The sequence below is a fragment of the Mastigoproctus giganteus genome, chromosome 7, assembly GCF_048544385.1.
Source record: "Mastigoproctus giganteus isolate SK-2022 chromosome 7, ASM4854438v1, whole genome shotgun sequence".
Taxonomy (NCBI): Eukaryota; Metazoa; Arthropoda; class Arachnida; order Uropygi; family Thelyphonidae; genus Mastigoproctus; species Mastigoproctus giganteus.
In genome coordinates this window covers 199,868,220-199,880,868 of record NC_143581.1, presented here as the reverse complement: position 1 = coordinate 199,880,868, position 12,649 = coordinate 199,868,220, and the positions used below count along the sequence as shown (strand labels likewise).

Sequence of the window (12,649 nt, the reverse complement as noted above, 5' to 3'; positions counted from 1 at the left end):
CATCCACTCGCTCCAAATGTTTGTCAAGTTCTGCCTTGAATCTATTTACGCTATCAAATTCTACGACAGATGGAAGTTTGTTCCAGCAATCAACCACCCGCTGGCTAAAGGCAAACTTCCGAACGTCTATCTTACAACCATCTTTCCTCAATTTGAATTTATGCCCTCTCAGTTGATTATTCTGAGCAAGAGGAAGAATCCCATCAGCATTCAGCATGCTCAAACCATTCAAGCCTTTATACACCTCAGTCAGATCACCTTGCAGGTGCCTAGTCTCCAGACACTAATCTGCAAAACTTAAGCCTTTCTTTTTAAGAGCAACCCTTTGTTCCATTCACTAATCTTGTTGCCTTTTTCTGTATTCGTTCCAACAGCTCTACATCCTTCTTAAAATGAGGCCTCCAGATCTGTATACAGTACTCAATGTGTGGCCTGACCATTGCCTTATACAAGGGGATAATCACCTCCTTATCCCTGCTAGAAAAATTCCTGTATATCATTGACAAGACACCATGAACTATTCTTGCAGACCATCTGTGCTGCTCAGAAACCTTCATATCTGCCTGCACAATTACTCCAGTTCCTTTTAATTCTCTACCACTGTCGGTGTAGTACCACAGAGTTGATACGTTACTCTGGGATTACTGCTTCTCATATGTAGTACTTTACATTTGCCACCTCTCAGCCCATCTGCTCAACTTTTCTAGGTCCTGTTGCAGCAGCGTACTGTCGTTAGTGTCATTAACAACCCTGCCAACCTTCATATCATCTGCAAACTAGGACATTAAGCCTGATATACCATCATCAATATCATTTATAAATACAGAAAACAACAATGGACCCAACACTGAACCCTGAGGGGCACCACTAATAACATTAGTCCACAACGAGCAGTGTCCATTGATTACCACTCTGTCTTCTCCCACTCAACCATCCCTTTATCCATAGCAGCAACAGTATCAAAGGCTTTTCTAAGATCCAAATATATGATACCAAAGTTATTCTTTGCATCCAGTTCCTTTGTGACTACATCATAGTATCCAATCAAATTAGTCAGACAAGACTTCCCCTTAACAAACCCATGCTCTGTCCAAGCTATAACTGAAGTCTTGTTAGATGATCCTGCAATGCTTCTTTAACTGGTGCCTCCATTAATTTTCCTGGAACAGAAGTTAAACTAACAGGTCTGTACTTACCTGTGTCTCCCTTTAATCCTCCTTTATGGATTGGGGTCACATTTGCACATTTGCAGTCCATGGGTACTTCCCCTGAGTCCAGGGAAGCTCTCATAATTATGGGTTTGCTTACTTCCTTTGCCGCCTACTTTAATATAACTGGATAGATTCCACCTGCCCCGGGTGCCTTTCTTGTGTTTATCTTCAACAATTTCTCCTCCACTTTACTCTCAGTTATTACAAGATTATCTACCTTACCGCCTTAGATGTGGACATGGTGGCCTAATTAATTAGGTTTTATATTTATATATTAATTTTTATATATACCTGGTCTTGGCGCATTATAGCCTTAGTTGCTAATGTGCCAATAAAATCCAAATCAGCCAACCAACCTACCTTACTGCCAGAGTTGAATACACCTCTGGGTGCCTTCATAGCCAGCTGGGAAGGAGCAGCAGTGCGTAGCACACGCTTCTTGATTAGACCGGGGTTCGAGTCCGTCACCACCAAATACGGAGAATGCAGAAAGGTCAGGGAATGACCACTGCATATCCTGGAGCAATATGGCCTTAGTTGCTAATGCTCCTAAAAACCAAATAACAAACAAACAATACATCTCTGGCATTCCCCTCCCTGAATAACTCCTCATGTGTGAATGTCGATGCAAACTATTCATTCAATTTGTTAGCTACCTGAGCAGGATCATCAACAGTTGAACCATAGATATCAAGTGGACCAATCTGATTCATAACCTTCCTTCTAGAGTTTACATAAGTAAAGAACTCTTTTCTGTTTTCCTTTGCATCCTTTGCCAAGCCGACCGGGCTAGCCGGGTGGGTAAAGTGCCTGCCTGACAACCCAAAGGTCGCGTCTTCGAATCCTGCCTTGGGCTTGGATCACAGTAGAAAATGCAAAAAACCTTGGGAGGTGCAATATGGCCACGGCAGCAGATGCGCCAACAACTACCAAAAAAAAAAAAAAAATCCTTTGCCAAAGATTTCTCGTAATATGCCTTCACCTGCCTAACCTCCTTTGTAACTTGTCACATGTGACAAGTTACAAAGGAGGTTACTATGTCACATGTTAATTTATATATATCCCATGCATTTTTCTTCTCTGTCACATGTGTAATTAGTTCATCTGACATCCATTTAGGCCTAAATCTTGAACAATATTTATTTGTTGGTACGAAAAGGTTAGTGGCTTCCAAGATTAATTCTTTGAATGCTTTCCATTTTGAATTTTCTGTTGGTAACATCATCAGTTGGTTCCACCGTATAGAATTTAAATACTATCTCAGACCACCGAAGTCACCTTTACGAAAGCAAAAACCCTTCCCTTTACTCTTGATGGTAGTTACCTCTTTGAGTAAATCCCACTTCAGCACACTGTGATCACTGCTACCTATTGGTTCATTTATCTGCAGATTCTTGATGCATGAAGAATCACTACTGATGATCAGATCAAGAGAATTACTCCCTCTAGTTGCCTCCTGAACATGCTGCTGTAGAAAACAATCAACTAATATATCCACAAAAGCCTTGCTAGTGTGTGAGTGACCTACAAATTCCAGTCAATATCCGGGAAATTAAAATCCTCCATTATAAGACACTCTAATTTACTGGCCCACTCTATTTCTCTGCACAATTGCTCATAAATAAAGAAATAAATACAGATGTCCACCAACATCAATTGGATTCACCTCCTTAGATTTTGTGTTTCTTAACTAACAGCATAACCCCTCCTCCCCTGCTGTCCTGTTTATCTTTTCTGTACACATTGTACTCTCCAAATTCCAGTTCTGCACTTCTTATGTCTGTGTGACACCATGTCTCTGATATCCCAAAAATATCTGCCTTTGATGTCTTGACTAGCACTTCAAGCTCATTGAATTTATTAACTATACTCCTAGCATTGGTGTACATGCAAGTATACATGCACCTGTTTCTACTCTTAGTTACCATAACACAGCCCATGTATATACTTGTTCCACTATGACTCCCAGCAGTCCTGGAAATTGCCATTGCCTTGCTTTCCAGGCTGCTGCCCAATTGCATTTCAATAGAAGTAGTGCAAGAATCACTTTTACTTCTGCCGGTGGCTACTGTTAATCTATTAGTCCGTGTATCCCCCCCAAGCTAGCAGTTTTCTGACCCACCTAACTCTGCCTCGATAGCATCAGCAAATATTCTTGCACCCTTTCTATTTAAGTGTATCCCATCCCTGTAGAAGCAATCTCTCTTGTGAACAAGCACAGACCAAGCTGAGAAAAATTCTACCCATTGAGCCTTGCACAATCTCTCCAGGGCCAAATTGATCGACAAGGCTCTCATCATATACTCCCTCCTATTGTGTCTGGGCAGAATTGCAGACACTTTCAAATTCCACCCTAACTCATGGCTTTTTTTTTCAGCATTGTCTTGTACTTGTTAAGTAATTCTGCCAGTCTCCTACTCTTAATATCGTTAGTACCATCGTGTACAACAGTATCACCCTTTGCCCTTAAAGGGTGATATCTGCCCTACAAAGTTATCAACCTTTGCCCCTGGCAGACATACCCTGGTCCTCTTCCATCTATCCTTTTTGCACAGTATGTTCCCCGTTTCCCTGACAATAGTCACCTACAACAACTAGTTCCTTTGGGACCAGCGCATTCTGCCTTGGGGGTTGCTGTGTTGCATGAAGCTCAAGTGCAAGCTCTGGCATTGATTTGGGCAGCCAAGAGCTTGATGGGGCCCCTCAATTTAAATCCTTCGAGGGCATCCACCCTGTCCTTCAAGCTCTCATATAAGCCCATAAAAATGCCGAGTTCGCGTCTGATTTCCTTGCACTCCTTACATCGCGCACACACAAAGACACATTCCCCTGGCAATATCATGTCCCATTTCTGATTTCTCCACAAACATCAAACAAGCAGTGCATTTCAATAGACTGTGATTCAGAGGACAACTGCCCCCCCCCCCCCCCCCCCCCAGTTCTCCTCTGAGCCACAGCACTTCCACTAGTTTGAGCCTTTTTCTTTGCTGCCCTGGTCTGAATCATGATTTCTATTCAAATTCAATAAAATTCCAATACAAAATATAACCCTAAATCTATATCACAATGCAGTTATAACACTATATATATGTATTTGGTATCTAATATTATCTCTGATTTACGTTATATGATTTTCTTATCCCCTGTAAACTTATATGTATTAATTTATGATGCTACGTTTGTAATAACTAGGTCGCTATATTTATTTAGTTAAAAAAGTACAATTCAATTGACAATGAAATTTAATAAGATTAATAAATTTTACTGATTAATTGATACTACTATACTTGCTATCTAGTTTTCCATTAAATCTTACGCTAGCACAAGTATCTTATAACTATAAAAAATAGCTGAAAAGTACCTTGTTATGGTGTGGCAGTGACTGTTATCTTGCAAATGGCATTACGGTAATTGTTTGAATTATGATCCTTGTAAACATTTACACTTTATAGTCCTGAAACAATTAATATTATTATTTACTTATTATTGTAACTTTCATTAAAAACATTTCTCTTTTAGTGCTGCTTATGATACCGTTACACGACAAAATGTGGCAATAAAAAAGCTTAGTAGGCCTTTTCAGAATGTAACTCATGCTAAACGAGCCTATAGGGAGTTTAAGCTGATGAAGCTGGTAAACCATAAAAATGTAAGTAGTTTCGTAAGTAGTTTTGGTCTTAATATTTTAACCTTGGCATAATAAAAAAAATTTAATGTCATAGTTTTATGAAAATGACTGTGTACTTGAAGTACAGTCAGTCCCTTTGTTTTGTGGTTTCTTTTCTCACACCCTCTTCTGTTATAAGTAGTGGCTGGAATGTGTTGGAACACTACTGGTTGATAAGTCAACTTCTTTAAATGAAACTGTTAAAATTGCTAAAACTGCAAAAAACATTTTAAAGAATATTAAAATGGTCATTGCCTGTTTTAAGGTTCAAATACATCCAAATAGCAAAGCCAATGAAAATTGGTGTATAATGTTTTGATTGTGTTGGAATAAGAATAACTTTTAATAAAAATATATACTCAATCTTGTCTTTGATATATATATTTTTTTTGAGTTCAATCAGGATTGTTTTATTTTTGCCACAGTTCTTATATGCAGACAAATTTTTTGGTTGTTAATATTTCCTAATTCAAGCACTGATTTTGCCAAACCCCACTTTAAGCTCATTCTCATAACATTTTTATCTTTATCATATTGTAATGTTGCTTACAAATTTCATATATAAGTTGTCTCTGTGACTTTTCTGTATTATGCTGTAATTAAAAAAAAATGTAAATCTGCATAAAAACATTCAAGTAGCATTTTTATTTTTTAAATGCACACATAAATATCATATAAAGAATACTGTTTTATTAAAATTTTCATTGTTATAAAAAAAAGTTTCCTTGCTGTTTTATTATTTTGTATATTTCATAAAAAAACCATTGTAAAATGACTAAAAAAAAAAAAAAAAAGAAAAGATTTCTTTCTTCCCCCCACCATCTCAGGCCCTGAAAAATAGACATTTCTGCCTAGAGATTAAATTTTACAAGGATTGATAATTAAGTTCCAGGACAGTCTGTTTCATGCAAGTCAAAATGGAACAAGTCAATGGAACAAAGAGCAAATGTAAAATTTTCTTTCAAGTTGAAACCTATGAATTGGTAAAAAAAAAGAAGAAAAGTATATGGTAATTCTCTTTCTGATTTGCAGAGTTTCAGGATGGTTATGAGGATCTGGGATGTAGATATCTGGCTGTGCTTCAAGTCTCTGAAATGGTAAAAAAACTTCACACATTGATTGACATCACAAATAATTCTTTGAAAAAAGAATGGAGAAACAATTTAGGCAAGTAGATCTGTATTAGGTTTGTTCAACCCTGTTTAACTGATGAGCAAAAACTAGTCAGACTGGAAGAATGAAAAGAGCTTATTCAGGCTGTTGTTGATGATACCGCTTGCTCAATTTGATCATAATAGATGATGAGTGATGGTGTTTTGAGAAGTTTTCAGCATGCTCTCGGAGACAAAATTTTGTTCTCAAAAGTCAAAAACTGAGGTAAGATTGGTTACTTTTTTTTAGTAGCGTGGAATCATTTGCAAGGAATTTGTAATGCCAGGTAAAACAATGCATAAAGAGAGTACTGTTCCAAAATTTTGACCTTTTTGGTTAAAAGAAATCAAATAAAGCCTCAGACTCAAGAAAAGGGAGCTGGTTCCTGTTGCATGTCAATACTAGGCTATATATATTCTACACTGATTATCGGGGAGTTTTTGGTCGAGATTTATCCAATCCCTCCACTTATTCCTCTGAATATTTCTTGTTCCCAACAATGAAATACATGCTAAAAGGATGGTGATGTTATAGATATAGAGGACATTAAAAGAAATGGGACAATGGAATTGGTGGTAGTCAGCTCAAATGCATTTAAAACATGTTTTCAAGAGCTCTGCAAGTGATGTCATAAGTATGTTGCTGCTGAGGGTAGTACTTAGTTTCCAGAACTTTTATTCTAATAGAATTTTTGAAGTTATTCAAGGATACTTATACATTTGGTTTTGTGTTGCTGACACTGGCAGTTGGAAAAACATGTGTGTACTTAATAAATTTCACAAAAAAAAAAAAAACGGAAAAAAAAAAAAAAAAAAATGTGCAAAGAAGGAAAGAAAGATATTGACTATATTCTTAGAGAATACCACTGTAATAAGTACATGTTAGCATATAAGCATAAAGTGCCTGTGGTCTTTATCATGTCCATCTTTCTGTCTGTCTGCACGTGATAACTCAACTCCGGGTTGATGGATTTTATAAATTTTATATTTGACTCTTTAAAAAAGATTTGTTAAGCCTTCCCAAATTTTTTTTTAAAATCAGATCAATAGAAATCTGTGAATTATTATTTCTTTAACCATCCATTTTCATGTAATAACTTATGCCCAGTGGATGAATTTACATGAAATTTTATATTTTTTGCTATTTTAGAAAGATTTATCAAGCTTTCCCAAATTTCATTAAAATTGGGGTAATTATTATTTCTTTTTTTTATACTTATCACATCATATATTGTATATTTTAGCACTAGATATTACATTTGTTGCCATGCACTAATTAGAGGAATGTGAATGGGCAGTAGGTAGATGTTCAGAAATGAAAAGTTCTCAATTCATGCATAAAAGTCGTTGCTGCTTTTTTTTTTTTTTTTTTTGTTTTTTAAATATACATCATGAATTATTACTATTTGCTAACACACCTGAAATGTAATGCACTTGCAGTAACTAACTTGTTACATTTATATATCTTTTAGTGCAATTTATTAGATTACAATTTCCCTGTATCCAGTATTTAAAATAAATACCAAAACTGTTAATGAAAAGTTTTAGAATAAGAATAATATTAAAGGCAGAGAAAAATCTTTCCACATTGACAGACGATGACAGCTTAATTTAAAAATGTGAGCTTTCAAAGCCTCTGCTTAAAATGGAAGTTCCAATTCATTTCCATAACAAATTTATTTGTTTCCCCTGAAATATGAAACCTGGTCCTTTTTTAAAACATTCTCAAATTTACTTTAATGTTTTTTAAAAATTATTTGAATATTAGAAAACATTTGCTATTCTTTTAGACTAATCAAGTATAATTAGTCTCAAAAAATATAAAATGGTTTTCTAATTAAAGAAATAGAAAAAATTCTCTTGGCAATGACAATAGCTTTAGTATTCAGATCATCAGCAACATTTTTTTTCAAAAATTTTTCATAAAACAATGCTATGCTTAATCCTAGTCTCCTTTTTGTCAAAACAAGTTTTGGTGAAAGAGGAAGGTAATGTTATTTATCTCAGTAAATATATCTCCATAAATAACATAATAAGGCTGACAGTACAGGAACCAGTAGCAGGAAGTGATCACAGAGTTCTAGTGGATGATGAAGAGAGAGGTAGTAGTAGTTAAAGGCAAAGGAATGGGTTATAATTTCAGGAAAGGAAATTACGACAGCTTATGATGCTATATGGCCTCTATTAACTGGGTAGATATCTCACAGAGAGTGAATACAATTGAATTATGGTATACCTTTAAAACATTAATAACAGAAGTCTTGAATGCTTTTATACCATTAAAAAAATACTCCATGAGGAATATTCCAAGTTGGATGAATAAGGAAGTTGCCAGATTACTTTAGCAGAAAAAGATGGCATGGAAAAGTTACAGAGCAGTAAAAAGGACTGGAGCCCATAACAGCTACAAAGTGATAAAAGGTTAGGCTAGCAAAGGCAGATTATGAGAAATCGCTGGCAAAGAGAACAAAGTGAGGATAAGGAATTCTTCACATATATAAATGCAAAGAGAGAAGGACAAATCAGATCTGGCCCTTATGTAATGGATATAGGACATTACATAAGGGCCAGATCTGATTGTGGGTTGCTGAAATTTCAATAATTACAGAACAACCCTTTATGTCATTGAGAAATTATGGGAGTGAAGTTGAAAAAAATGTAATTAATGATGTTGAAATTTCACATGTTTATTTAATGAATAAACATTCGAGCCTACAGGCCAGTAAGGCAGGCTCCTGGGGTTGATGGCATATACCCTATCTTAAGGGAGGTAGCAAGTGAGTGCATTGAACCACTGAGGCTAATTATGAGAGCATCACTGGACTCAGGAGTGATTCCATTGGATTGGAAAATTGCCAATGTATCTTCAATACATAAAGACAGTTCTAAGAGTGAAGTGGGAAATTACCTGCCAGTCAGTCTAACTTCAGTAGAATGGAAAATCTTGGAAGCAATAATCAAGGGTGGAATTCAGGATCATTTAGATAGAAATGGAATTCTGAAGGATATTCAGCATGGTTTTGTAAAGGGATAATCATGTTTAACTAATCTGTTTAGCTATTTTGACGAGGTCACTCATGAGCTGGATTTGGGGAATAATTTTGACATTGCTTATTTGGATTTCAGAGAAGCATTTGACTCAGTTCGACATGAGCTTTATAAGGTGGAACAGGTTGGAATCGCAGGGAAGCTCCTTAGATGGATAGCTGGATGGCTTCAGGGCTGAAGGCAGAGGATTGTGATAAATGGTTATTCCTCAGATTGATATAAGAAGTGGGGTTCCCCAAGGATCAATATTAGCACCACTTTGTTTTTGATTTTCATAAATGACATCGATGAAGGGATAGAGGGCATGATGTCTAAATTTGCAGACCACATAAAGATTTGTAGAGTAGTTAATGATCACAGCCACGCAGATCTTCTTCAGAGTGACCTGTATCGACTTCAGTGATGGTCAGAAAAACGGCAGCTATGCTTTAATTCTGCAAAGTGTAAGGTATTACACCTGGCGAAACAGTAACCCCAAAATAACTTATACACTTGGTGGAGTTGAACTAAAGCCAGTAGTGGAGGAAAGGGACTTGGGTGTTACGATATGGACAGACATTAAGTCCTCCGAACATTGCAGACAGGTTGCAAGGAAGGCCCATGGTATCCTGTCGATGATTTATGAACAATTGCTAGTAGAGATAAGGATGTCATAATCCCATTATATAAGGCTATTGTTAGACCTAATTATTGTTAGACCAATTGAACCTAAAGAAAGACATTGCTTCTTGAAAAGGTCCAAAGACCGGTAACCTACCTGGTGAGATCAGCAAAATTGTGTGTATGAGGAAAGACTTCGAATATGTGGGTTGCAGAGCTTGGAAACTAAGCACCTTAAAGGAGACTTGATTGAGGTGTTTAAGGCTCTGAGAGGTATAAGTAAAATGAATGAGGACGAAATTTTTACGGTTATAAATGATTCTAGAACTAGGAGCCATAATTTCAAGTTACGGGGGAAAAGTTTAGACTGGATTGCAGGAAGTTTTATTTTAGCCAGCGAGTTATAAGTTACCTACATGGGTGGTAGAGGCTGACAGTTTGGGGAAATTCAAAGGTCAGCTGGATAATTACAGGAAGGAGGGAAACTCATAGGTTGTATATTTCCTTTTCTCTTATTAATTATTGATTTTTTTAAAAATTTTCTTCTTATTGATATTATTTTATTTTTATTATTATTTTATTTTTTTATTTAATTAATTTTTTTAATTATTATTATTTATTTATTTATTTTTTTTTTTTGGCTGGTGCAGCATAAGCCATAGGCTTCCTTGCACCATGTGGCCATTGCTAATACTAAATTCTCCTTTTATTGCTTCTGCAAACTTACGTAAGCCATGAGCCAAGCAAGTGATGTTGATCGGGTTTGACTAGAAAATCTGTAATGCATTAGCTGCTTTTATCCATATATTCAGCAGTGTCACCAAAAAAAATGCAAAATTTTTTGCTATGGGTCATTTCTTGGTATAGCCATAATAACTGCCAAGAATCAGTCACAAATCTGGCAGTTGTGGAGTGATTTACATTCCCAAGAACTTTACAAGCAAGTGAATGAGACAAGAAGGTCTAATTCTAATTTCTTTCATACCAAAAAGATAGTATAACATCTGCAAGCATCTGCCATATCCAGATTCACTCTTCTTTAGTATCTTGAAAGTTTTCATGAATAGTGACACAATAAATAGCAATATGATAATTCTTCCTCAATGTTAGATTTATCTGAAATGTTTAGATTTATACATTTTGATTTTTTTAAAAATCATATGAAAATTGAATTGCTTAACTTGTTTAAAGGGATATTGCTGCTTAGCAAGGTAAACAAAATATAGATCCTTTGAAAAGTCACTTTTACCTTCTTTTGGGGTAAGTGATTTATTAAAAGTGACTAATGTTTTATTTTATTTTTTGGTGCAATTCAATTTTTATGCATGTTAATTGCCGTGGAATTGTTTTTACTGCATGGAAAGTTGTTAGTATTAATAGTGATGGAGCTAAGAAGAAAGCAAGCTTATGTAGCATCAGCCAAAAAAAAAAAAAAAACCCCAATACTTCCCATATCACCTGTCCATCTCTTCTAACAGTTTATCTAGTTCTTCCTTGAATTTATTCAAACTGCCCACATCTACCAACATCAGATTTTAATTTGTTCCAACAATTCACCAATTGAATATGTACTTAAGATGTGGATTGACCATTGCCTTATATAGTGAGATCTTTTTCATGAAAGAAAAACTGAACTGTTATGTTGTAAATACAAAGAATGTACTTTTGTCCATCATCAATGATGGCATGAGAATTATAGCAAAACGCCATTGAAATGTTTTCTCATTAACTTTATTCTAATATTTTCAGTCTTTTGATGACTGAAATCATCACTTTTCCTAGTTGAATATGTGAAAAACTGATTGAATTGAATTTTAATGAAATATGCGCCATTGTTAGTAATATCTGTGTTATATGCACTAATGATAAAAACAGCCACAATATGTATTTACAAATGCATGTAATCTGATGTCTAGTAATAACAATCCATATATATGCAGAGTATGCATAACAAAGCTGAAACTTATGGGAGGTTAGCAAGTTGACTACTACAGTCAGGCACAGCCCTAGGATTTTTGCACCCATAGGCAGAACTATATTTGGTGCCCTTGAGATACTTTTATTAAATATTATTATAATAAAAATTTCGAATTTCTGCACCCTTTCCCCAGACATTGGTGCCTCTATGCCCAGTTTACCAGCCTTACCATGGTTCTGACTGCTGCTGGTTCTGACTACTGTGTTTAGACATGTAAAACCATTGTATGGGAATCATGTTTTACAATGCTTTAGTAGACAGGATGAAGGAAAGTGATACATGTATAATTGAGAAAAATTTGTCTGACCAATATCTGAAAAACCTAAAAGGATGTAATGGATTATTTATTGCTAGTGAAAGTGACAGTTTCTCTAATCACAGTATGCATTGTGGTTGAGAATGCTTTGTGTTGAAAATATATAAGCTCATTTAAAAATTATGATTTATATTAATATCCTTCAGTTATTTATATATTCGCAATTGTTCTGACCTGACTGTTTAGTATTAGTAATGGCTAAATGATGCAAGGAAGCGGTATCAGGGGGAAAAAAAAAAAAATTCATTTGCCCTTGTCTAATCCATCTTGAAATTTATTCAGACTACCACTCACTTCTACAACACCAGGCAGAAGTTTATTGCAGCAGTCAGTTATTCTCTGGCTAAAAGCAAATTTCCACACATCTAATCTGCAACTTGCCTTCTCCAGTTTAAATTTAGCATACCCTTGCATGTATGCCAACCAAGAAAGAGTGAAGATGCCATCAGTATTTAGTTTACTCAACCCATTCAAAGCCTTAAACATTTTAGTCAGGTCTCCTCACAAATGCTTAGTTTCTAGGCACTGCAATTTACAGAACTCAGCCTTTCTTTGCAAGAATACCTTTCAGGTAAGTTATTTAATGACATGTTTGGGGTTATCAGGTTATTCCACAGAAAGTGAGAAATCACTGCTACATAACTGTTATTAGAAAGTTTATTACATAGTTTTCAGATA

General features: G+C 35.5%; 1 protein-coding gene across 1 annotated transcript in view; it reads left to right on the top strand.

Moving 5' to 3' along the window:
- The window catches only part of LOC150083552 (stress-activated protein kinase JNK-like), a 440,237-nt gene that overhangs the window by 201,211 nt on the left and 226,377 nt on the right, over nucleotides 1-12,649 (top strand). Inside the window, 1 exon segment of the mRNA XM_090378067.1 lies at nucleotides 4,731-4,860. Within this exon segment, the coding sequence (XP_090234193.1) occupies nucleotides 4,731-4,860 (130 nt within the window).